We start from the raw sequence: 26901 nt of genomic DNA, 5'->3' as shown, positions 1-26901 counted from the left end.
GAGCCTTTGAGATTCTTGCACTGACTTCATCAGACACACTTCCGTCAAAGCTAACACAACTCCCGTGGTGTGTCAAGTTTTCCACAATCTCCGGTGATTCTCCTTGAATTGTAGGGGATATGTTCGCAGACTGCACGTTCTGAAGCGACTTTGCACTTTGAATGTGCAAGGCGAATGCCAAAAGGACTCGTGCTTCGCTTTGGTCTTCAAAGATGAGGGCAACGTCATCGGCATACTCCAAATCAACAAGACTCTCACCAGCAACGATTTGAACACTGGGGTTTTGGAGACCGTCTATTGTTCGCCTCTATTTCGTCACTGGCGAAGTTGAACAAGAATGGAGAGAGTGGACATGCTTGTCTGACACCACTTTTTGTAGAGCTCACCATACACTCATTCGCCCAAAAGTATGGGAATATAGGGATCGGATTGTGTTTACAAACTTCTGGGGCATACCCTGTTGAGCAAGTGTAGTTGACAGCACCGGTCGATCGATAGAATCAAACGCACTCTTGAAGTCAACGTATACCAAGATTATGGGTCATCTGTATATGTGGCGTTGCTCTAACACCTGACAGAGTGTGAATATGTGATCAACGCCTCCTCTACCCGGTCGAAACCTTGCTTGATTCTCGATTCGGTGAGCTGGTTCTGATAGTATTTCTGACTTCTGGGTTCACTAGCTTTTCAATGGCTAGATGAAGTGTTCGCGTTTTGCGTACACTTAAAAAGCGCAATGAAAAGCAGCAGCGTAAAATTGCATGGTCGAAGTCCTCGCTGGAGCTCCAGAATGAGTGGCAGGCGGTGATTGACCCTCGCCACGGCGATGTGGTCGATTTGGATTCGGCGCTGGTTCGTTGGTGGGCACCACGTTGTCAAGCGATTTCTACTGTTCCGGAAATTCGTAGTGCACAGGAACAGTCTGTGATCGGCACACATCTGAAGTAAGCGATCTCCGTTGTCCGTGCGTCTCGTGTCCAAACCAGGACGACCACCCAATCGGGCCTCAGCAGCGCTTATTCGACCTACCGGGGCGTTCACATCACCAGCAACCACAATGATATCTGAGCTGTTAGCCTGTTGTAAAAGAACAACTAGGGCGTTATAGAAACTGTCCTTGGCACCACAGTCAGTTGGTGCGTAAGCAGACAGTATAGACAAGGTGCGTTGGACCCCACTTCTTCTCACTGATGCTGCCAAACGAACCGCACAGAGGCGACTGTTAACGGGTATCCAATCAAGCAGAGACGCTTCTGCTCGTTCGCTCAATACAATACCCACCCCAGCATATCCAGCTGCAGCGGCCTCTGCATCACCAGAGTTGCGCAGCCGGAACCTGGAAGAGAGCGAGGGGGTAGTCAGTTCTATCGCAGTACTTGCGTCCTTAGTCCTTGTTTCTGACAGACAATATACATCAATACAGAGGGAATCCAGCGTACGAGCAAAAGCCACCTGTTGACCTGCTTGCTTCAGTGTGCGCACATTAAAGGTGGCTAAGTAGACAGACTTCTGCGGTTAGAAAACAGACTTCGAAGTGTTGTTGGTTGTGACTGAACTCGGGCGTACTTAAGCTGCAGCTAAGTGTGATGCAGAGCGGGCAAAACGGTCAGTCCTTGAGTTGGGATCTGCAGAAAAAACACTCAAATTCGGGCTGCACTGGCCTCAATTGAACTTTCTGGTCCCTGCTCACCTCTCTTTCTTCGTACAAGCTTTGCCAGAGCCGTCGTCTAATTGATTGTCTCGCCGTATTTTACTGTGAGCCCCAGGGGATAGAACCTTCCGAGATCCGGTGGCTTTCGCATACGTGCCCAGAAACACCACAAGCAGAGTTCTGGGCGTCACATGGATTGTCATGGTTATCTCAACCACTTATGGTCAGTGTCATCTGGATAGGCCTATTCTAATGCGTCGCATAATAGGCCCTGGTATGTTTCCATAGCTTATGGCTGAATAAGCCTCTCTATGGCTAAAAGAGGAGATCGTTTCTTGAGTTTACAGGGTATTGTATTGAAAGTATGCTCATAAGAAACTAGTCCGAATCAACCTGGCAATAGAATTCACAGACATGCGATGGGTAGCTGATGGCAATGTGGTCAATTCGACTCCAAGTGTGCTCGTCGGTAGGGGACTCCAGGTAAGATGACAGCGCTTACTGTAGCTAAACCCAGTACATCTGAGGAACAACTGGTGATCAAAAAAAGCTCGCCCGATGATGTATTGAATATATATTTACTCTGAGACAAGTCCTTGAGCAGTGTCACTCTTTTGAACTTCCCACATCGGTCGTTTTTCTGGATCTGAAGACTGCTTCTGACTCTGCCAATTGCGAGGACCTTCTGTGGTACCTGGAGGTTAAATTTACATCCCTTATGAGGGCATTGTATGTGAAATCCTCTTGGCGCGTACGGCAAACTTTCATCTGAATTCACCACGTCCATTAGTGCAAGACAAGGCTGCTCTCCCTTTTCCTCTTCAACTTTTTTGATTAGTGCTGCTTGAAATTCCTCCGCTTGCCTCTGAAACTTCGGGGTTGAATTTTTCACTAGACTTTAGGTGTCCTTTCCAACGCTGCTCGCTATGTATCGGTGTTTTCCAGTTTTTCAGATGACTCGCCGCGTCTATTCGATCGATATTTCACGTGATGACCACATCCGGTTCATCGCTAGTTAATTCTGCAAGATGTCTTGAGAGGCACAGTGTTACCAGTCGTGCTGAAGAGGATAGCGAGCCACAAACAGCACAAAGTTAAACTAACCGTTCTCAGTCAGTGAGAATGAATTCCGTCCAAATATCTGATAATCCCTTCAATCCTTCCGTCGTTTACGACAATTTACCAGTCCAGAGAAACCATACAGCTTCCGCAGCAGTAAGTTCAATCGTTCTCGTAGAAGTCTCAGTTCGCTTATTTCCCTAAGCTTTTTTCACCACTCGTGGCATCAGCCTTGTAGTTGTTCTGTCCAATCTGCTCTTTGGCTTTATTTTGTACTGTAGAGACAAATTCGTGAGAATCAAGCTGGGTCTCGTCCTGGCCGAGGATGCATCGAACATATCTTTACCTCAGGAAGTGTTCTGGGACGGTATCACTCTTTAATCCTCCGACGTTGTTTGCTTTTCCTGTGAAAGCTACTTTTTGAGTCTGTTGATCATAATGAGTTTTTACTATGTTTGACGATCCAAGGTGTCCCTTCTTAATTTATATCCGCTATGAGAGCAGTGAATACGAACTCTTGCGGACGGATACGGGTATACAACCAGCCGTCGTCTGAGTTCGGCAGGCCCAGTGATGTAAGATAGGTCTACCCTCTCTTACCATTCTTCTTCAACCTTTTTATTGAAATGCTACTTAAAGTTTCTCGGCCTGTCTCTGAAGTCTTGGTAATCAAAATGCTCCCGTGATGTCCGCTCAGCGGCACGGTATTACCCTCCCTGGTTCGGATCTCCAAAAATGCAAGTCGATTAGATAACCTAATTCTGTCGCACGGTTTGGTGTGCGCTTCACACCTGCAAAGTGTAAAGTGATGATATAAAGTCGGATGGATCAGGAACGTGGCCTCTGCGCGCTGAAGATGGTTATGGCTTGTACTTCACATCTCAGAGGACCAGCTGCCTTGATTAACCCTCTGCTGAGTGGCGGAAGCCATATATAGCAGTCTGTGATCTGACATCGAAGTATGAAAGTGCTTACCATTAAACTCAGTCGGACTAACAACTGCCGCTATTAGGATAGGAAAATCAACTAACCAATGTTTAATGACCCTGGTAGATGTGGGTGGTTGCATACAGAATTTGATATACTTGGCTGTATCACAGCGAGTGGCCGTTGTGCAGTAAAACAGTGCTTCGCTACCCAGTTTCCAATCCCTTCAAACGAGTAAGCTAATTCAGGCCGAACTACTCGGATATACAATCGCCTCCAGTACTTGGTTATACCCACCTGCTCTCCCATTCCCCGGTGACCGGAACCGTAAGAGCGGACGTCAACCTACCCTTGGTACATGGTTTATGGATCTTTTATGAACACAAAACCTTTCCATTCTTCATCCTGGTTCCCTCTTACTTTCATGTGGGTACTTCGAGGATTTTGCTTTCTATAATGACTCATTGAAATGTTTTCCAGCTCCAACAGTTCCCGAATCTTAGATGACAGTATAGCCATGTGGAGGATCAAAACTTATCTTTCTGATTCCCTTTTTTGCTTTTCCGGTTTCAGGGTATCACACTCTCGAACGAATGTCCGGCTAATCAGCTCTCCGATTTGGATCAGAAGAAAGGAGAAAGGGACTCCCAACACTCATTCAAGCATCCCTCCTCCATCGCTGTTGAGGGTTTCCTGCCTATTCAGCCAGTCGATGACGGTGTGTTGAATGCCTCACCACCATGTATTTCATCCAGTCCTCCGCTTTTCGAGCCTCCTCCTTTACCCCACATTTTGGCTGTGCCACCTGTCAACGGAAACCATCCTCAACCTAGATATCCCATCACTCAAGGCCTCCCTTCGTTTCCTATAACGGTGCCTTCTGCCTTCCCCTCACCATGTTCCGCTTTCACTGAGTTGCAGCCACGTAACAGCCGGTCGCAGAAATCTCCTCTTCCACCTCGAGCTAATCCAGATCAGCAGACAAGTATCGACCGTCAGAGTTTGGCGACGGAACCACCTCGCTTGTTACTACGTGTGCCCAAGACCGGCACGGAAAGCAACAGCGGTAGTGTGGAAGGTGATCATTTCAATGTTCATAGCCCAATACAGTACGATGCACTAACATCCTCCGTATCTAGTGCTCGTTCTTTACCGGCCCGAAACGTTGCCTATTGTTCCGTTTGCGGCCAGTCTCATGATGTGAACAAGCCACATCGTTACAATTATACACAAGCGATAGATGCGGATTTGTGTTGCACGGTGAGTCCAGTTTGGTTTTCCCACAAGCCCGATTTTATTTAGAGGTTCATGTAACCACACAGTGTTTCAGAGCCAGGAGTGCTGTGAATCCCTCCGTGGAAACGCATGCACAAAAAGGTGACGTTGCAGATAAACTAACTGGCTCTTTATGAATGCGGGGTGCAGTCCCTAGGAGAGACTAAATCATACACATTGCGATAGACCGGAATACGAAAACATTTTATGTGGCAATTTTGGTGTCCGAATTGGAGCCTAATTCTTCCGAATACGATAAGTCAGTGGTACCCATATTCATCAACCACAGCCCTCCCCTTCCCGTCACAGCGGACATTAGCGGAACTTGTCGCTGTTTGTTAGTAAAAATGTATAAATAAGCGGAGAAGCCCCTCTCTGGTGAGGTGAGCGATGCGAGCTGCTGACCGGATATCACATCGTCGAGTAGTGGATACCGTTTAGTGTTAATAACCAATTCATTCCGCAACCTGAGGTGGCTTTTCAAAGCAACACATGAAATTTTTTTCGACTCATCGACTTGATCTTAGCAGATGTTACGCCAATGATGACTGCACGCTTATGGATTTGGATTTGTCATTAGTCGTGACACACCCCTGGCGATGAAACTAGACGATGTGAACTGCAACTTGAAGCAATTGTCATAAATAATAATGCGCATGAAGGAATGAAACTTCATTTCCTTATAAATAAGAGGCGCTGGAATGGCGATTTTCGTGCCTACTTTCATGGCAGAGAGATGAACCATTTTGTTTCTTATTTACGGATCACGTTGTAGTTCTCGTTAGCAGTCCACGCCACTCACAGATGGACTCGTAATTGAGTGGTGAAAACCGCAAAATGGACAACGTATGACTTACTTGAATGGTGTGAAAAAGATTAGGAAGAGTTTGGACGCCTTCCAGGATGGGATCCCCATGACCCCACCTGCTCTTGGCTGGATACATTACGGGAAATTGTGTCCGATCGACGTCAGTGGCTTTCGTGTTGTCAGTTTTTTTCCAGATTGTTTGACTGAGCACTTGGAGGCGTGGGCACCTCATAATGCTTGCGCCAGGTCCCTCCCCTCACCCGCTCTTTTCGGTTCTTTTCATTCAAAGGCTTGAAATATGATTTGATAAACTTTGTGGTTGTACGGTAGTAAAGAATCAGTGTCGATACATATTGCTGGTGACCATTTTGATGCTGATGGTGAATCGAATTCCAAGCTTGCTAAGCTGCTCACCATTTGGGTGGTTGCCCGTTCGCCAAGCTCAAAACAGGTAAGCAACCAGTGATTCCGCCTGAGCTGCCATATGGGCTAACCGTTTGTCCAGCAGGTGTATCACACAGCGTCCTTTGCTCTTGCTCATAGCAATGGCACTGCCTGTCTGGAAGTGGTGTTTTACAATAACGTATAGTTTCAGTCACTCCATTAGGTACACTGCCGTGTGATTTCTCCCCTGTCTTTACGGGACTTTTACGAGCTTTATCACATTTTTGTGAATGTGTGGGACAGCCTTCCAATCGAGGTCATATTGGTCGCCTACAGAGCATAGCTTTAAGATGTTTCTTGATCGGCTTATAATTAAGAAGCCGGACACTCCCCAGAACTAACAGCCTCCAACAGTTTGCCCAAAAAAGGATGTATCGGAGCTAACAAATGCATTAAAACACCGTGCTTTCTGCTCATCGACTGGTTAGTTGACTGTACGTGTGCTTGTGAGTTCGATGTTCTGGGTGACTGTAACTCTGATAATTCAAGTTTAACAGTAAAACCAGTTGATCTTCCTTCTTGAGAGTTCTCTATGGGTACCTGATTATTTAATAACGATTTACACTTTAGCCGATCATTTTTTTTACCATTTTCTATTTAACACCAGACTATTTCGAGGTTATACTGTTTCGATGTATTAACTGCCAACGGGTACGAATATCACTTGTGAAGCAAAGCACAATGTGTTACATCACATTACCCCATTACCACTGTTGCAGAGTCTCGCATTTACTTGTCCTGTGTGTCTCAGTAGCTGTCCGATTGGTAAACCCGTCTAACCGTTCACCACCGTTTCTGACGTGTTTTGTCAGTTGCATCGAATTAAATATTGACTTCCAACTTGTTTCTGTCTCTCCTCCCCAGCTGTGCTATCAACCCCTGATTGATCCCTTAGATACCAAGTGTGGTCACACATTCTGCACCCCATGCTTGAAAAATCATTTGGCTGTCCAGGCCCTTTGTCCAGTTGATCGGCAAATTATCAACTACTTGGAATGCCAACAGGCCTCGAAAATTGTCAAACGGTTAGTATTATCTATGTTGCCCATCTGTTTATAGATTTCTGCATTTTCATCGGTTTTACTGCCGAGCAGTGAGATTTCCATAGTATTATACCGATGACTGTCCATCTGGACATACGGGTATGCCTCAGATGAAGCTAGCGACTGGAATGGACTATCAGTTAAGTGGAGCCGTAAGGGCGTTCCATTTGAAACGCATTCACTAGAATATCCGATCATGTGGAGTGAACCGACACTGAGGTTTGGTGGGGCTACATCCAAGTTAATCACACTGCCTCTCGGCCACTAATAACCAAATGGCCTAATGTTCAACTGCCGGAAGCCTAATGCTGATGATCCCTAACAAGTATCAAGCAGCTGTACAGTGCTTCTAGGCTTTTCATAATAGATCGCCTTCACTTGCAGGATGAAGCTTTATTAGAACAGGTTTCTGTTCCAGTCCTTATTTATTGATTCTCAGACTCCCTACCGTGATGGGCATATCTCGCCACCGTAACGTTCTTAAATAAGTGCCATCCTTCACAAGGGGGCGAGATGGTCCAAGTGGTTAGAGCGCGGATTTACTGACCGAAAGGTCCGTGGTTCGAATCCGACCTCCGCCACTCGACTTCCCCTGTCTAGACTTGGGCAACCTGGCATTATCCCAGCCCTCGTGCTTCCTTCGGGTGGCATGGCAGCTAGGCACCGGAAGGGTGCTACAGTTGAACACTTTCTTTCTTTCTTTTTCACAAGAAGCTTCCCTGTTCAACTGTTTATTTTTTTCATGCTGACAGCATTAAGGTTGCCTTATCTTCTTTCGGGTCAGTACTTTTGAATTAATAATAATATTAATCGTTCACTTGTAACGCCTTCTCGGTGTCTAGCTGCCGTGGCACCCGAGGGAAGCACGAGAGCTGAGATACTGAGGTTGGGCTTGAAACACGAATTCCTCAGTCAGTAAGTTTACACCCTAACCACTGAGCTATTTCGAGCTTTGGATTAATGGGCTTCCGTTTGTGCCAGATTTCATTTCATGTTCTCACAAAAGAACAGTCGTCTTTTTTTAGTTAGGGCTGTCAAGAGCTTCAACTGCTCAAGTTTAGTTCAAAGTTAGTCGAACTAACTACTTAAATTGAGAGCCTGGCACAACCGGTGAACAAAGTGTTCACTTTGGCTAGGCTATTGGACCGCAGTCATCGCCCCCAAGGAATAGTGGAGTGGGCAATTATCACGTCAAATTATCTTGGTTTGGATCTAGAATGATTTTTGAACGATGTGGAACAGTTTATGTACCTGTTTTTTCCTTTTACTCTTCAAGTAGTCTAGCTTTTTACGCCCATTTGCAATCTAATTTGCTGTGGAAGAAAGACTCGACTGAATCTCTCTTCAGCTGAATGTGCTTCACAAAAGCTACCTTGTATTTCGGTTGGTATGGTATTCGAGGTAGCGCAGTAGATTTTCCTGATGGAATCAATTACGGTCTTCTCTTTGAAGAAATACACTCGTTTACAGACTAAGCTGTGTTAATGGGAGACCCTCGTTTATGGTATTCTCCAACTGCTTTATAATTACCCTAATTGGGCCATGTAGTCTGAGAAGTAAATCAGTAAAAGTCTTCAACAAAAGTCTCGAACCAAGATTAAGCTTGCCACTAGTGAAGCAGTCGTGTTATTGGCTTGTTGGACGGTACTGGAATTGAATGTCGGCCTTGGTTGTACTTGTTCACATTCGAAGGAATGACAAAATGTGAAAGGCGAGGCACCAACTCTTGGTGTGTAATGGGCTGTTACCTGGGCAATGGCAGTTGTTTTTTATGCCGGTGAGAGATCTGGTTTTGATATTTATGTGTCATCATCGACAGCACAACATCAGAGTTCAAATAATGATTCTTCGCTGCCGTAACATATGTGCGATTGAGGTTTATCGCCCTGTTTCTTTGAACTGACACAGTGAGCTTTCGATGGTGCTTGGTTCTCCATATGCTGTCATGACTTTACTAATCTGCTTGTCTTGTATTTCGATTTTCCTGTTTCACTTCAGCCTTTTGGACAAGCTTTTAGTGGCTTGCCCAAATTCTCAGTTCTGCAATGTTGTCCTTGAACGTTCCGGCCTGGAAGAACATTTGCGTGAGCGCTGCCCAGGATCACCGGGTTGTTGTCGCAGCTTTGATGATTCTTCTTTGACGCGTCACCGGCACACTTCCACCAAGGAGCGTTTTCCTCCCATATCTGCACACATTTCGGGGGCAGTTGGATCGGCCTCTTCAACGGTATCGAGGAAGGCCATTGGTTCCACACAGTCTCCATTGACTGGTTCTCGACGCACTGCCGGATTCACACCGCGTCTGCTCGCCGGCAGCCATACGAGTCCGTTCCAGCCTGTTCATGTCCTTCAATCATGTGATCGCGTGAGACCGGACGTAAAACTGCCACTATCTGATATTGATGAAACCTGTAAGCGAATCATCTCAAGCAGCATATTATTCTTACACACAAGTCAACGCTAGTCACTAAATTATTTAAAACAATAGGTCAACTAAAACATGTCTTATGGGTGCTTGACCTTGGACTTCGGGTTGTTTGTGTGCTTCCCCTCAAAGTGGTAGAAACCTCCGAACTGGGGCCACTTTCTTGGAAACTGCACAACAGCATTGCTCCAGTGGTGATTCGGTGTGCGATGTCTTCGAACTAGAGTCATCCTCAGGGGAGGCTAAGTAGACCTTCTCTGAGTGTTGGCTTTTCTGGGGAGGATTACTGCACATTCAGCAACTTGCCGACCCCTTACTTGGCGTGTTCACATCATGATTATAACCCAGTCGTCATTAATCTAGAGGTTATCGGTTGGCCTTATGCATTCGGTAATTTTCTCAGGTGCAAGACCGATTTCCATCTTTTTGGGGCTCAGTTTGTCTCTGTCACGTGCGGTACCACTCAGAATTGGTCAGACGACGGACACGCCACACAGAATAGTTTGATTTCTCGCATTATGTGGCCCGTGGGCAACCGGAGTGTATTCGATAGTGTCGGTACAATTATATCTTGATTTCCAAATGTACACGTCTGAATGACAGGAAGACCAACTGACCGTCAACGACAAATGGGGGAAACCAAGAAAATGGCGAATATTGCAAGGCACCATCATGAAAAACCCGCTGTGTATCAAGCAGTGCGAGAGCTCAGATATAATTTAAGAACGAGAGACCTTAATACCTTTGTCGGTTTGATCAGAAAGGCTTATGTACATTTGTCCCACTTTCGTGGTCTTCTTTCCCACCTTTCGTCTTTTCAGATGACGCACCTGTGGTCAAAGAAGGAGTACCTGTTTCTGTCGTTATCCGCCGATCACCCGGATGTGCTGATTTGGGATTTACGTTTGTCGGTGGCGTGGACACACCACTAGTAGGTCGATTCAGTTGTTTTTTTCTTTATTCACCGTGCATGCGATGCGCACTTTGTGTGTCATGTGCCCAGCTTTAGGCGGAAGAATTTACAAGGCTTTAACCGATGCGTATTCCTCTCAGGAATGCTCTAATGTAAATGTAAATGTATCAACAGCCATCTACGCCGTTCTGTAACTCTTAATCCCCGCCGAGCCAGATTTATCAGTGCATTCAAAAGCGTCATGGACAACTGAGGCCAATGCGTCATCGTCCCTATATTCAAAAGGGTACAAGAACTGACTGTTCAGGAATCAGTCAAAGGTCGCATGGGAGTTTACAGCGAATTGTCCAGAAGTTTTCCTACAACTGGCGCGGTTTGGCAAAACTGCCTTTTCTCGCCGTTCATGTTCAATATTGTCTTCTATATCATCATGGAATGCGCTCTGCAAACGATCTTGGCTCCCTGTAGATTGGGGGACTGGCAGAATTGGACTAAACGGACAATCATAATCATCATCATCGACAGCATGACATCAGTGTTCAACACCGATGCTTCACGGACAATATTATCCCGTTATTTGATGAACGTCAGTCCGAATGGTCTACTCCGAATAGACTTTTGGAGGTAACCCTTACTTTAGGCATGCGCTTTTACCTCCAAAATGCAAATAATCTTTGTGTTATTGTGAAACTTTAGGTACGGAGACTTGAATATGTTGTCCGGTTTACCTATCTGGGCAGTTGCATAAGCCATGACTGTACCAGACAGAAGAGTCCCATGCGCAAATCACCATGGCGCGCAACATTTATGAACTTGTCCGAAACAAATTTCACTTAATCGAGAGGACCCCGCTGTACAAGACAACTGTAAGCGAATCTTTAGGTGAAAAATGGCTCCTCTGAATCGGGAACGTTGGACGGATTCAAACTTTTGTTCATCAGCGCCTTCACTTTTCGGCAGGCGTTAGCTGGCTGCAGCATTGTCGTAATGAAGTGGTGCCGGTGGTGAATCAGGGAAACAATTAAAACTCATCAGGCTTAGATGTTTGGAGTATGTAGCAGGGATGTCCGACTACCGTCTACAATGTGTTTACATCCTTTCGAGGAACTTAGCCTCTGTATAATCTCTCACTCAACTTGAAAAACGACGTCGAACATGAGCCTCGACTGATCCCATGCTCTTTCATCAGGATTGGACTTTAGAATCCAGTCATGTAAAATCGATCTAACAAGCGGAGTTTGGTAAGCTCTCCAGCCAACTCGTGGTATTTTTACCAATGTGGGTTGATTCAAAGTTAAATTGATTGGATTTAGTAATTGCTTGCCTGCTTTCCTGACAAAAGGGATGTGTGCTGTCAAGGACCTGTTCTCCCTACCATGAAGAATGCGCAATATGTAAGTAGGATCAATCACGTCTTATCCGATACCTGCAAACGGTGATGCAACTTCTATGTCGATCCCTGACTTTCTGCCTCTCCCACTGTGGTATGTCAAAAGGCACGGTGGCTCGAGACAGTTCTTTATGGAGACAAAGGAAAGTCATTAGAGCTGTATTTATAGGGTTTCCCTAGGTCACACTAGAATCTTCGTGAGGACGAGAGAAAGACCGAATTACAAATGCCCAATCTAGATTGTCTGACATTCTGGCCAATTAGGGCCTGTCTTCATTTGGTCTGTAGACCTTATCTGAGACATCCGTCCAATCGGCGTGATGTCCGTTATCAAGAGCGGCTGGCCTCCGGACATTAACGTAGTTTTGGTGAGTTGCAAGCTCTTCATGAACCGGCCCCCTCAACCGAAATTCAAAGTCTCACTGCATAACTAGTACTTGGATGCTGCTTCGTTGTATACACCAGACTGATCGCAGGTTGGAAGCCTGGTTTCGATTTTCAAACGATTGAATCCCAAAGTGCTTATGTTATGGCAGAAACAACAGGTTCCTGTAGGTTTCGATCTGGATAAAATCTCATGGCACTGAGATGAGCTTATTGCTACGCATGCAGAGTCAATACCACTGTCACCCATTAAGGTGCGAGGCCAATTTCATTTACTAATACTAATGACCGTTCAGTTGTAACTTTTGGCACTCAAGGGAAGCACGAGGGTTGAGATACCGGGTTACTCAAGCCTCCGGAGAAGCAGTCCAGATACCGGGGTTGGGTTCGAACCACGGACCTCTCGGTCAGTAGGTTCGCACCTTACCGGATGAACCATCCCAAGCTAACTCTAATTTGCAAGTCATTGGACGTACCAGTTGACGTACATCTTTGGTAGAATTAACCCCGTGGTTTTGGGTTGAGAACAAAAAGATGCTTACCGAAGTCTGTGTTACCCTTGCCACGTAATCCGAGGTTTTCTCCCACCCCGAAGGAGCACGCTCTGTGCCAGATGACCTCCGATTGAGACATAACGCCCAGTTGAAGTTATTCCATCTTTCCGGGTGGTCATGGGATTCAACACACCGCGCAGACAAATCTCTCAAGGACACAAACCAGGTTTATGCTCTGGAAGTCTTCAATTTAGCCCCGAACTGTAACACTGTGCCTAGCTGCCATGCAACCCGAAGGAAGCACGAGGGCTGAGATACTGCCAGACTGCTCGAGCCTAGACAGGGGAAGTCGAGAGGCATAGGTCGGGTTCGAACCACGGACCTTCTGGTCAGTAAATTCACGCTCTAACCACTTGAGTCATCTTGCCCCCGTGAACTTTCCATGGTTTTCTTGGTAGTCGCTCAAGTTAGGTGGGAATTGGGAAATCGGTCATCTTGTTCTTGTGATTCGTGTTCTGCATGTATTGCATTCGGTAACAAACTACTAATATCCTCATTGTCCTGCTACCTTTACTTATCCAAAACTCCCCCATTCCATTGAAAATCAGTTAAGTGGGATTTTTATCTAAGATTTTTCATTATGGGCTCTGTTTATTCAATCGCCCGTTAGATGATGTAGCTATTCTGTACACATACACAGTTTGCAGCCACGAAAAGCTTTTCCTTACTTTTTTTGGTCCTCACATACACGTCAGTTAATTTTCTCCATTCTTTTTCCCTTCAGTCATGTGTTCTGATTCAAGAAATCTACCTGGACGGAGCGGTTGCACTTGATGGGCGACTCCGACCGGGAGACCAAATTCTTGAGGTAATTTTTTGCTATCAGCTTCTGACGAATGATGTCTCTTCGACCTTCTTGTTTTGATAATCCTCATTTTTTGTCAGGCGCGGCATTGGTGTACTTGCCAGGGGCTATTCCCCCCAAATTCTAATAAAATGAACGAATCCATTACAAAGTGACTGTTCACCAGTTTTATTGAGAAAAAATGTTAAATTAAGCCAAGAACTGCGACTTACAAACTACAGTGAGGATTCTACAGGTTGGGTGATGATACTCCCCCGGTCGACAATATGAGAGGCCATCATTCCCCGGATCTCGGTTGCTCGCCAGTTTATTCTCACGTTAGCTTGGGCGAAGGCTGAATGTGGCCCGCGATGAGAACGGTCGAGCAACCGGCTTCCAAAGCCGTTTCATCTACTATTTGTCCTGATTTTCTGTCTTTATTCAGCGTGCTTCTCTGATATGATCGAAGTTCTATGAGCGCAGTCTTGGTAAATCGCTTACAACTACATAATCGTGTGTAGAACACACTGTTCACACTGTTCGCGCCTCCCCTAGATTCCTGTGTTTTTGACGATGTTTCTTCTCCACGTTAATTTCGATTTCATTGCTTCATTATTCGTCCTGATTTCGATGGATTTCTCCACGTTCCCCAGTCTGCGTTCATTAGCATTGTAAGAACTTGAACAATCGATAATTTATGCTGTTAGCGTCATGCCAACAAGAACAGTTTTTGGCCGCCCTGCAAGATCACATGTTCACTCCGTCCGCCAACCAACCAAGCGTTCGGCCAGTTTGTTTTCAGAATTGAATCACGTGTCTGAAAGCGCACGTTTGTGCTTGCATGCGCGCACCCACTCACATCCGCGATACGGTTGTCTCTGTGGCTGGTCTCGGGAACAGCGATAGATCCTACCTCTATCATTTACACATCATTCTGGTTAGTCTTGAGGCATTACTGACTGGTTTACTGACACAATCCATTTGAATTCTGCCTCTGTCCTCATACTGCCGCTTATTGGCTATAGGCTGTAGTGTGAGGGGCTACGAATTCATTTTACCTAACTATACCGTTTGGAAGACCTCATAAAGCCTTCGCTTCTATGGGAGCTCATCATCGACAGCGTGACATCAGAAATCGACACTAATACTCCGCTGCCGTACCGATGGGAGCTCATGCTTCGCTTGAGACTGTAACCCTCTGGCCAGTCGCTGATGAGTTTGTTTTCTACGATCCGAATAGTGGTCCCTTGTTTTGGCGTGCTCTCCGAACCCTCAGTGTACGAATTTCTACCCTAGGATTTTTTTATCCCTTGTGTTTGCTCAAAATTTCACAATCTTAGGCCTGGTTTTGTTGCATAAGCCGTGAATGTATTTTGACAGATGAAATTAGCGAGTGCTTCATCAAGTCACGAGCAATATTCACCAACCTATATCATCTTTATTGTCAGGCTCGAGTTTCAATGAAAACTTGAGAACGCTCATACTTAATGGCTGCGAAGGTCTAAAACCCTTTCGGATATTTGATCACTGATGTGTTTGCAGGATAGTAGACGTTGAAGTGGGCCGTGGGCGACTACTAGATATTGAGCCGAATTCACTTGCGCAGCAGATGAAGCTTTTCAGGTGTACCACGTACACTTGGCCAGCCAAAGAAAGCCATGCATTTCACCCGGAACATTTGTGGGCCGAAGTATCGCAGTGCGAAATGAAAGCTCAGCGATCATCCAGTTTGTAGTCGGTCCATGCTGTTGGTTGTTTTCGTCAACTCCCTTCGTGTGGAATCTCGTGCAAAACGAGAGTGTGTTACCTGCGATGCCTTTTTTGCCAGTGCAATCTAGGTAGGCACTCGAAATTGCCTCCTCTCACTGGCCGCATCCCACTGGTAATCACAACCAACCAACATGCAACCACATTGACGTCGCAAACACTCCACCCACACATATCATAATCGGTGTTCGGTTGCCCGGCTCGCTTGACACCATCGCAAGAGCTTCTGTCGCTTCCAGTGTCACCGGTTCAGGCTACGATTGAGGCTGCCATAGGTTTGTTTTGCAACACAGACCGTGTCGCTTGTGTCCCGCCAGCTGCCCAGTCAGCATATGGTTGGCGAGGTTTCGGGCTTTCCTCAAGTCCCCAATGCCTGCATACAGCTATCCCTTAACTCCGATAACATTCGTTATCGTTACACCGAGTTCCAGAGTACCTTACCACCATGGGATCGTCGTGGTTTGCTGGATTTGTTTAGGGAATCGAAGAAATTTGCCCCGACGATCTGTTACTGTTCTACTTTCTGGGTGCGAGCATTCTGGTGCTTGAATTTCCCAACAAAAAGACGGTAACTTTCCGGACCGCTTATTGTACATTTTCCTAGCCGGTCCGCTTGCTGGCTAGCATAGTTTACGTCCCATAGGCTTTCGGTTTAAAAGAGGAATTGCAACCATACTTTAAGTGGAAATGAAATGGAATTCCTTAATTAACAGGCCAATTATTGCAGTTCAAAAACGATCATCACGGTTGCACCAATTTGTCAGCACTCTATTGGTGTGACTACCGAGCGATCAGCCTCTCATATTTTACAGGTTATGGGTGATAGCCTTAGTTAGGATGCGTGGCACAGGTATTGCCAATGAAAATCCACGGAACTTGGCTTTCATTCATCCCTCAAAACTTGGTGAGCGATATGTTTTGGTAGTCCGTATCTTTCATTTGGGGTTTCCGTAACTTCGCCTGACGAAATCCATAGTGGAATCTTGGGAGATCGCAAACTCGAAAATTTGTGGAGAGGTGCAATGATGTTTTTGCCCAATCTTGAAGGAGCCAGCCAACACGCGATGTGCGCATTTACTGGTGAACACTTAGGTGACTACATTTGCATCTCAATGTTTTACGCATTCCTAGAACGTTTTCGGCTCGAACCCTACCAGAACTCGTGTGGTGTACAACGATTATGCTTCTTATTACGGATGCGACAGTTGTACTGGTCCTGTCAGCTTTTCAACTTAGGCTGACTTTTTGGGAATCTTAGCATCACAGTCCCGAATGGCGAAAATCGCATTTCCTTCGTTCTAACTCTCTTGTACGTGTAATCATGCTCCATCAAGTCTTTTGCTCTTGGTTTATATCGACAGCTGGGAATAATTTTACCAGTCCTCTTTTCATCCTGTTTTCTTCGTCTTAACACATCTCTGTGTCGTTTATGTTACTTCCCGGAACGCCTCGATTCGAGATCCACTTCTTTGAATTTGTGCACCAGGCCGAGTATGTATTCGGACATCCTTGCTTCACACCATGAACATAAAAACGACGTGAAAGTGGTTTTTCTAGCGCCATTTTTGGGCATTATTAGAGCCCGTTTGATTAAGGGGGCTAAGGTGACTCAGTGGTTAGAGCGCAAATTTACTGAACGGAAGGTCTGTTGTTCGAACCCGGCCTCTACATCTCGACTTCCCCTGTCTAAGCTTGGGCGACCTAATAGTATCCCACCCGTCGCGCTTCCTTCGGGTAGCATGGCAGCTAGGTACCAAAAGGGTGTTACAGCTGAACGCTTTTTTTGTTTGATTGAGTTGGTATTGATTGTTACGCCTGGTTTTTTTTGTGTGTGTGTGCACCTCATTATCTGCGGTATTCCGAACCGAAGGTTACCCTGTTGGGTTTTAGGTGATGTTGACCCATGGACACTGCATATTTGATTTAACTGTGTGATGTATTTGAGGCGGGCACTTTCCCTAACAATATGTTTATCGGTTTACTACTTTTTTTCAATTCCTTGGTTTCAAATATATAGTCAGGACCTTTGGGCCTTACTTCGCCTTTGTTGTGGTTTACCTAGCATACTTATAGGTGTCATCAGGTTGATTGAGGGTTAATTTACTGGTCACAGGGAAATTAGCATACTGAGAGCACGTAGCAGCTGTGGTCGGCTTCAGGTTTGATTTAGATCAGCTGACATGCCGAGTTTCGTAATTTGCCTAACTTACCTTGAGTTTCACACAACACTGCTAACTGAGAAAACCATGATCCCTACTTACTACTTACTTAATTTACTCTACTACCTACCATCTTCTGAGACATGATTAGTCGCTACACGCTACTCGGACAGGGCAACCGGCTGCCCGATCTGCACAAATCGTGATCCGCTGTCAGCCCCAGTGACGAATGTCGTAGACCACGTGGAGACCGAGTAGCTGCATGTCTCTGTTGACCGTATTGAGCTAGGTTTTCAATTGTCCAAAATTACATATAAAGTTTGACCATACCGCCCTTGGCTGGTTACTTATTACTGCACTTTCAGTTCACATGGGCTCACATGCAAACACTCGTTTCTCCCTCGCTCCGTGTATTTTTACCCAACGTCTTATTTTCACCTAGGTAAATGGCCATCCTATCACAACTGCCACGCACCTTGAAGCCCACCAACAGTTGACTGCTCCTACGCCAATAGTCCAGCTCACTGTGTTTCGGGAGTCCGTGAGCTGGAATGCGCGTCAAGGGACACTATGTCAAACACAAGAAGGTAGGCCTTTGTCCCTTACTCCGTGGTAGCCGTTACCCTGGAAGATGATCACTCTGCCGGTGTTAACATGCTTTCATAAAGAACTTGCTCACCTAGCATCCTGCCTTTCCTTTCCTTTGGATTGTAAGCTCCATTGACTGTAAATATTCCCCTGTGGCTGGTCAGTCCATTTTAGATCTATTGAGGGCAAATATTTTAGTTTCCACAGCCACACAAGTGTCGTTTACTGATAATTAGAATGTATCCAATGCATCTCTGTCTAGCCAATGATGATGGTTCCTAATAAACTGACTGACATTTCGTTCCTCACACTGCGCGGCATACGATCTCCAGGATATGTGAATTTAACTTCTAGACTATTTTATTCGGTGCGAAAACACATTTTGCATTAAATTTTCAGTGTACAATAAGGACCTTAGTCGCATGAGTACAGCATTTGATTTTTCACAGTCGGTGCTTTTATGTAGAGAAATTTTTTTGAAAAGTCATCTAAACACTGTGATTGAGTTCCCCCATTGTGTCGGGGAGTAACGGCCGCCTCGATTGTCTTATTTGACTTCGGGGAAGATTTAGGAATATCGAATTAATGGAAATATCTTTCCTGTTAGTTGACCTTTACTCATTGGGAAAAGTTCATCCTCTGCTGTAGCGTCGGCTACGGTAGGATTATCGTCCACGTGAACCAAGTCATCCCAAAGTTAACTACATAGTTCATAGCACACACCAGCAGGCTGAAGAACACCCGGCAGTGTTCAACACGTATGCTACGCTGCCGTGCAACCATAATTCATTTGAAAGCCGTATTGTGAGGAACGTGATAAAGGTAGATAAGAAAGGGAGTTGATGCTAGCTTATCACAATCATTTTGAGGTGCCTATACCTACCTCTAGACATTCATTCCCCACTGATTCTTCATAGTTGATTCAGGCTGCATTATTCCATGTTTTTTTTATCTTAGAAGGTAAGTCCCGAACTGTCCAACGCAATAAGGTCGTGCGAGTCATGGTGGTTGGCAATTTACACACAGTTTTTGTAACCCAACCACCTGTGAGGTTGGAAGGCAGAATATATTCAGCGCATGAATTGGTCCTTCAAGAGAAACATACACGGGTCATTTTTTTCTCTTGTTATACGACCCTGGACCTACAAATCTGAATATGGTTTCTATGTGCCCCGGGAATGGTGGCAGTTGCCAGTCTGTATCTTACAGCAACCACCTGAAGTTGATGGTGATGCAGTGAAATGGGTTGAAAATAAACAGGTGTTGATATTGAACGGATTGAAATCGAGGCGAGTAATCGTTTGGCTGCTGTTTGGATTTCGACTGCTACCTTAAGCTAACGGTGCTGTAATTTGATTACTCAACCTAACCTTCCACCATTCAAACTTATCTCTACATGTTTGCACATAGCCGGCTGAACTTGTGGTTCTCCTGTCAGCCAGTTGTCTTTGCCAACGATGTTCTCTCTATCTGTCCCTTTTTCCACGTGCCTATTGGTCCGATAAGGTTATGGGGAAAATATACTTCCAGGAATTGATAAACCTTGTCGTGACATAGCGTTCGATACAATACAGCACCGTTATTATCCTCCCAGGAACCCATCTCTTGAATTGCGAGATTTCATCGCACACCCATTTCCATCTACAGCTTTCCTAGCTCTGCCACTGCGGGCCCGTAGATGATTGGTCAAGGTGAGATACATATCAATTGGATGAAAGTTATGCCGGATCAATAGTTGTAGCCCCAGGGACGATGGCTATCAGTACATTTCCGTTACAACTGGTACAGTTAGTTGGTGATCGTAGTCAGTGACAGCTCAGACAAAGAACCTCATGTCATCATGCGTGCCTTGAGAGATTACCTGGATTTTACTTGACTTGTCCGATATGAACCAGCTTTTGTGTGTGTTTCGCATTGCCTGCATTTCGCCATTCAGTGCTATATTCATTTTATTTTTTATTTCATAGCTCCTCTATTATTGGTTTCTCTTTTCTACTCGGCCCACAGAGATATTCTGCGTCAAGTTATGCAAGCGACAAGGCAAAGTTCTTGGGATTAAATTGGTGGGCAAAAAGTGAGTACACGGACTATTGCTTATTCCCGCATGTCCTCTACGTGGCGGGCGAAAGGTCATCGTGTCCTTGTTTTGTTACTATCACTAAAGTTTTGGCATCTTCGTCTCATATTCATGTCTTATCGGCTTAAAGGTCATCGTTCCTTGTTTTGTTACTATCACTAAAGTTTTGGCATCTTCGTCTCATATTCATGTCTTATCGGCTTACCATTTTAGATAGTTTTTTCGTATATATATATATATATATATATATATATATATATAAAGTAACTGGTCACTACGGTCCACTCTGGTCATACCATAATATCGCCCTCGCCTTCCGTCATCTGTGGGCCTTTTACCTGTCGTTCGTTGCCCTTGTCCTGATCCAGGTCGAATTCTATTCGTTATCCGGACCGTATCATTCACTGTCCCTCTCAATAGCTGTGCTGTATAGGCCGCTTTTGGCATTGCTGATCATTTTTCTTGAGGTCTTCCCATACTCGGGTTGGGCCTTGGATCTAGGACCATAACTACAACAGTGGGCTTGGGGGAACACGCTGAGAATCAGAGAAAGCCATGTCCAGTTCTCATCACTGAAGCCAAAATTGCATTTATCATGATCACGTTGACTCAGCGCACCCATGTTAGTTCGTCACTCGTTGGAACGGGATCGCGGGCTGCCGTCGCCTTCCGGCTTCCGCAACAGGTATTCCTCATTATGCTGTCCTCATGACAGCCACGTCATAGCAACCTGGTTTATCGTTCCATTGCCTTCTGTTAGCTCGGGCTACGTCTCCTCTGTTGTAGTAAGGTTGAGCATTTTGACCCACTTGCAAGCAGCCCGCAGGAAAAGAGGAAGGACAACCTAGTTGAAGAACAAACACACTTTCTTACTTTCTCAACCCCATAAAACTCCGAAAGCGGATGCGTAAGCAAGGGCTGTGAAATAACAAAATCGTTTCCGTTCAAGTTTGTACTGATTTGAAAGTTTGACAAGCTGATTCTGAATGAAACTTCCGTGGTCTCGTGAAGGATAAAAGAAAAGTTAACAACGCCGATAAACCATTAAGCCAGCTAGCAAAATTTTACAGTGAAGTTCATGAAAAAGTTTTGTGACGTTTCAGAGTCTAGATTAAACTAGCTCAAGCTAGCCGTGACACTGCTCAAAGGACGCCTCCACAAAACAACAGAAAACGTCACCTATAAGGCATAGTAAAAAGTTACCGTCTCCAGTGTAGCTTTGTTCACTTCAGAAGTTTTAGAAGGTATCTACCTATATCTAATTTACAGAAGATTTATCGATACAGCTCATGTGAGATTTTATTGCCGTTTGAACTCTCTATGATATCGTTTTCGCTTAGCATCGTTATTTTCGAAAAAAACGTCAAGTTATGCAAGCGACAAGGCAAAGTTCTTGGGATTAAATTGGTGGGCAAAAAGTGAGTACACGGACTATTGCTTATTCCCGCATGTCCTCTACGTGGCGGGCGAAAGGTCATCGTGTCCTTGTTTTGTTACTATCACTAAAGTTTTGGCATCTTCGTCTCATATTCATGTCTTATCGGCTTACCATTTTAGATAGTTTGTTCGTATATATATATATATATATATATATATATATATATAAAGTAACTGGTCACTACGGTCCACTCTGGTCATACCATAATATCGCCCTCGCCTTCCGTCATCTGTGGGCCTTTTACCTGTCGTTCGTTGCCCTTGTCCTGATCCAGGTCGAATTCTATTCGTTATCCGGACCGTATCATTCACTGTCCCTCTCAATAGCTGTGCTGTATAGGCCGCTTTTGGCATTGCTGATCATTTTTCTTGAGGTCTTCCCATACTCGGGTTGGGCCTTGGATCTAGGACCATAACTACAACAGTGGGCTTGGGGGAACACGCTGAGAATCAGAGAAAGCCATGTCCAGTTCTCATCACTGAAGCCAAAATTGCATTTATCATGATCACGTTGACTCAGCGCACCCATGTTAGTTCGTCACTCGTTGGAACGGGATCGCGGGCTGCCGTCGCCTTCCGGCTTCCGCAACAGGTATTCCTCATTATGCTGTCCTCATGACAGCCACGTCATAGCAACCTGGTTTATCGTTCCATTGCCTTCTGTTAGCTCGGGCTACGTCTCCTCTGTTGTAGTAAGGTTGAGCATTTTGACCCACTTGCAAGCAGCCCGCAGGAAAAGAGGAAGGACAACCTAGTTGAAGAACAAACACACTTTCTTACTTTCTCAACCCCATAAAACTCCGAAAGCGGATGCGTAAGCAAGGGCTGTGAAATAACAAAATCGTTTCCGTTCAAGTTTGTACTGATTTGAAAGTTTGACAAGCTGATTCTGAATGAAACTTCCGTGGTCTCGTGAAGGATAAAAGAAAAGTTAACAACGCCGATAAACCATTAAGCCAGCTAGCAAAATTTTACAGTGAAGTTCATGAAAAAGTTTTGTGACGTTTCAGAGTCTAGATTAAACTAGCTCAAGCTAGCCGTGACACTGCTCAAAGGACGCCTCCACAAAACAACAGAAAACGTCACCTATAAGGCATAGTAAAAAGTTACCGTCTCCAGTGTAGCTTTGTTCACTTCAGAAGTTTTAGAAGGTATCTACCTATATCTAATTTACAGAAGATTTATCGATACAGCTCATGTGAGATTTTATTGCCGTTTGAACTCTCTATGATATCGTTTTCGCTTAGCATCGTTATTTTCGAAAAAAAACTTGATTTAATGGTTTTTGTTAATATAACTTGATTGTTTTTATTCTGAAGGGCAGATTTTTTGTGTACGTTTCCTGACAAGCATATACATGCACTAATCGGAATCTGCACTGTACCTCTTAAAGGGTGTGCAGTCCTTGGCTAGAGCATCGTTCTCCTCAAACATAGTTTAGGTGAGACCGGATCATCCGATTTACCTTTTAGAAAGATTGGTCATTCAAAAGTATGTTCCTGAAATGGACCACCATATATCACTTCTGGAAGGAGACTGTCTCACCTTAACCGCACTTATCCCCCATGCTCGCATGTCCCTTCGTTATCCTCTCCATAGACACTTGCCTGGTCTGTATGTGCTCGATTTGGTCCCGGGTTGTGAGGCGGACTGCGATGGACGATTGCAGAAGGACGACCAGATTTTGGAGATCAACGGGATTGACTTGTCCAACGGTACGCAAGAACAGGCGGCACACATCATCAATGTAAGTCAAACGAATGCGCCGTCACGTGATAATCCCAGTGCCTTACAGTGTTCTGTTATTGCACACAATCTCGACTCACATATTACTTGCGAAAGTGAATAAAGTGGTGTAATTCACAGACCTAATTGCATTGTTCAATAAAACCAAAGTAGTCATAGGGCAGCATAAGGCAAGCTTATGTTATGAAGTCAGTGGACCCATGTTGGGACTGTCGGAAACAATGTGCAGAAGATCATGGAAGTATCTACGAAATTTTACGTCAGGAAGAGCTCCATCTAAGTTGCGTCGACGCCATTGTAGCTTTCCGGTAGGGTATAGTTTATGTAGCTTTTGTGCTCTGCTGGACCGAGTTGAACCTTCCACGCATAATTTTTGTGACCCCGGTCGATGCTGAAAATATACGTATCCACTCCTACCACAATGCGAAAACGACGTTGGATGCGAAGCTCAGGAGTTGTGCTGTTCGTTTGATCAGCAAATTACGAGCCATAAGGAGTGGTCAGTGAGCTAGATACCATGACAACTGGTTATGCAGATGGCAATTTTGCCATTCCCTCTGTTATTGCAAAAATGCGGTTGCCATGATAATTATATGCCGAAGAACACAACCCTTCTGATGGAATCTGTACAATGAAGCGTCCCACTTAGCTTGCGCCTCAATCATACGTTACGCCAATTGGCTGCTATGAGCGAGACGGTTGAACTGGTTTACGAGAATCTGCTCCAGCCAGTCAATACTACCACCCGGTTTGACGCACCTGGATGTAGGGTGCCGTCTCTGAACGCAAGCGAAGTCAAACACCACACCTAAACCGAGCATACGCTTCCCGTGGAAACACGTGAAATCGCGCTTTACGTGTAAGCACGAAGGATTGTCTACCCAGCGGCAACTACTTCCAGAAAAACTCGTGGTCTTGGGCCTTCCAACAGAAACTAGCCGCCTTATCTTCTGAAATCCTCCATCCACTTGACATGCACCGTTTATCAACCTGGTAAACTGTAAATGTGAAACAGTTTCCTGTCATTTTGAATGGATCTGTCACATCTGACTTGCATGTGCTCTTCCTTTGTAGCACCATGGGGCTGCTTCAAGTTATTTTAATGAATCGGCCAATGCATCGGTATCGACTTGTCCCAAAGCGATTACTGTGATGTGTGTACAATCATCGCAGAATCCTAACCGAATCTATCGATTTTGATGAGAACGCAGATGCATTTCGATCCCACCACTACAGTGGTTTCAACGGAAGTACATGTGTAATGGTGATCCCCACACACTAGCATCAAACGACTACACTAAAGTTCAGCTCGACTCCACTGCTGTGCGTTATTGGTGTGATGAGGGTCAGTCCACGTTTTCCAACACACACAATCAAAGTTGCAAGTGTGAATCGGCCGATTCATTTATGAGTGATCAGCTCGTCGAACTAGTTGAAAAAGTGAGAAAATCTGTGCCCCCCTCTAGTAAAGCACTAAAGTCAATACGGAAACACGTGATAAGTCTGACTTTCTCGGGGTTTCACATTCATTGTTAACCTCTGGATCATATGGAATCTGTCCGCATCTATCCACAAGAGTACTCTAATCCGAACAGTACTCATGCAATTCCTAGCCATCAAACTAGCTTTGCATTCATCTAGTTCGTTAATTAGTTTCTTTTTTTTCGTTTGTCTTTACAGACTGCCTCGGATGTTGTGAGCTTCAAAGTGAGTCGTCGTTCTCGTGCAGACACTCCGGATATCCTACGGGCCACAAACGACTCTTCCGAAAGAATGGATCTGTCGACGTCACTGCGCATCACCCAGTTTGGAATGACCCGGAAGGAGAAGGACTCCAGTCTCGATCAAATTCGATTCGACAAGACCGATGACACTGGTATGCGGACGCAGCAGAGGTCCCGGTCTGTTCAGTCAGAAGGAGGAGTCCACACACCTCAGGCTGGTGGGTCACATCGTACTGAGACTTCTTCGCTTCATGCATTTCGGACCCCGTCTTCCGTATCCGAAGCGGACATCACGAACTCAACATCACATTTGATAGTAGATGATGAAGATCGCGGAACATCGGGGCACGTAAATCGCACCGATAAAATGTTTTCTCCACGAGTCCCCATCGAGCGAGCGGATCAGAACACAGCTTCTCGGTTGCCTTCTCATCAAGTAAGCACTAACCGGGTTGTCGACTTTTATTCTGCTATTTGCTGCACATTACGGTGATCCACCGAGGGAAACTACTGCGAGCAAAGGAGTATTTGCCTTCCATGGAGAAGGGACTTTTAAGGGAATCCCACGTCCAACCTTGTTGGAGGAAACGCCTTTGGGAACTCACCAAATGCTCTGCGATGTATGCATCAACTCGCGTTTTCTAAGGTGTTTTGGAACACATCTCTTCCCATTAAATGTGTGTTTGAATGACACTTATGCCCCCCGGGGACCTACGTCATACATTTTCTAATGGGAGTATCGGCACTTTAACATTGAAAGTAATGAAAAAATGCACGTACCGTTTCAAAGTAAGAACTACTCGGGTCGCAGTGGATTGCTCCGCCCTTCTCTTCTTTGTGGCCGCTAACTAGTGCCATTTTAAAATCTCCAATGTACTTTGGTCATACCTGATCCTTTCGTCAGTGTGTGACCATCGGCGTCCCAGAAGCGTCGGTCGGGTCTGGTGAGGACATCGGATTAGCAATCCTGAGGCAAGCTAGACGGTTTTAGGAAGGAACTCTTCCACAATAGATAAATTACTCGCACTCCATAGGTTACACTGGTTAGGACACGTATTCCGTATGCCAAAGGATCGTATGCCTTTCAGGGTTTTTTTTCGCCCAGCCTTGTGTTGAGTGAAAGTGACCAAGAGGTGACCAGGCAACGAAATATGAAAACACTAACCATTAAACTGAGGCGGGTCGATAACTGGTACTTCCCTGAATACGGACCCTGAGACTCAACTCACAAATGGTTAATGATACTGCCAGACAATCAGTAGCGCTCGTGCATCAAAGCTATCGACCTCAACGGGCCCGAAATAGCTGAAAATGCCACCGCCTGTAATGTTTGGCTGTATCTATTACGCTCCCATTTTCCGGTGAGCAAAACTGTGGCAGCCGGAACCAACGTACCCCCGGTACATGGTTCTTAGCTAATGAACTCAGCTGAACTGAATTGATCCAACAGTCGGAGCCATAGTGCAACAGCTGGCCCTCTTTTCTTGAAGTCGTTTTGCTAGGACCAACGGCTGCGGTCATTGGTAAATGTCTTTCGAGCTACACCGAGCGCTTAGTATATTGTGGTTGTAGCAGATAGTGCGTCTTCGGTCACTGTCAACCGCGAGTGATCGGACTGTGTGGTTTTTAGGACTGACCTTTATTCATCATCATCATTGTCAGCTGTAAGAACCGCGTACTGGTCGTACACTGGTTGTAGCTGCCACAGTTTCGTTCACCGATGATTGGGGGGGGGGTAGCTGCGCA

The 26901-nt window shown here is 45.4% G+C and overlaps 2 protein-coding genes across 2 annotated transcripts in view; both read left to right on the top strand.

Annotated features, from left to right (window-relative positions):
- Window positions 1-2595: 2595 nt before the first annotated feature.
- Window positions 2596-26901, top strand: part of T265_07415 (hypothetical protein) — a gene marked incomplete at both ends in the record, with an annotated part of 44563 nt that continues 20257 nt past the window's right edge. Inside the window, 10 exons of the mRNA XM_009172933.1 lie at window positions 2596-2866; window positions 4211-4897; window positions 7029-7189; window positions 9206-9618; window positions 10454-10563; window positions 13598-13681; window positions 18026-18170; window positions 20179-20245; window positions 23285-23432; window positions 25112-25591. Coding sequence (XP_009171197.1) covers window positions 2774-2866; window positions 4211-4897; window positions 7029-7189; window positions 9206-9618; window positions 10454-10563; window positions 13598-13681; window positions 18026-18170; window positions 20179-20245; window positions 23285-23432; window positions 25112-25591 — 2388 coding nt within the window. The remainder of the gene's footprint in view (window positions 2867-4210; window positions 4898-7028; window positions 7190-9205; window positions 9619-10453; window positions 10564-13597; window positions 13682-18025; window positions 18171-20178; window positions 20246-23284; window positions 23433-25111; window positions 25592-26901) is intronic.
- T265_14287 (hypothetical protein) lies at window positions 7713-17253 on the top strand (the record flags this gene model as incomplete). The annotated part of the gene is made up of 5 exons (XM_009172964.1): window positions 7713-7936; window positions 9206-9618; window positions 10454-10563; window positions 13598-13681; window positions 16786-17253. Coding segments are annotated over 5 exons (1299 nt in total), but the record flags the coding sequence as incomplete, so codon positions are not given.

The sequence above is a fragment of the Opisthorchis viverrini genome (genome assembly GCF_000715545.1).
Source record: "Opisthorchis viverrini unplaced genomic scaffold opera_v5_173, whole genome shotgun sequence".
In the NCBI taxonomy this organism is placed as follows: Eukaryota; Metazoa; Platyhelminthes; class Trematoda; order Opisthorchiida; family Opisthorchiidae; genus Opisthorchis; species Opisthorchis viverrini.
Note: the sequence above shows the minus strand (reverse complement) of the source record. Positions and strands in the feature narration are given on the sequence as shown.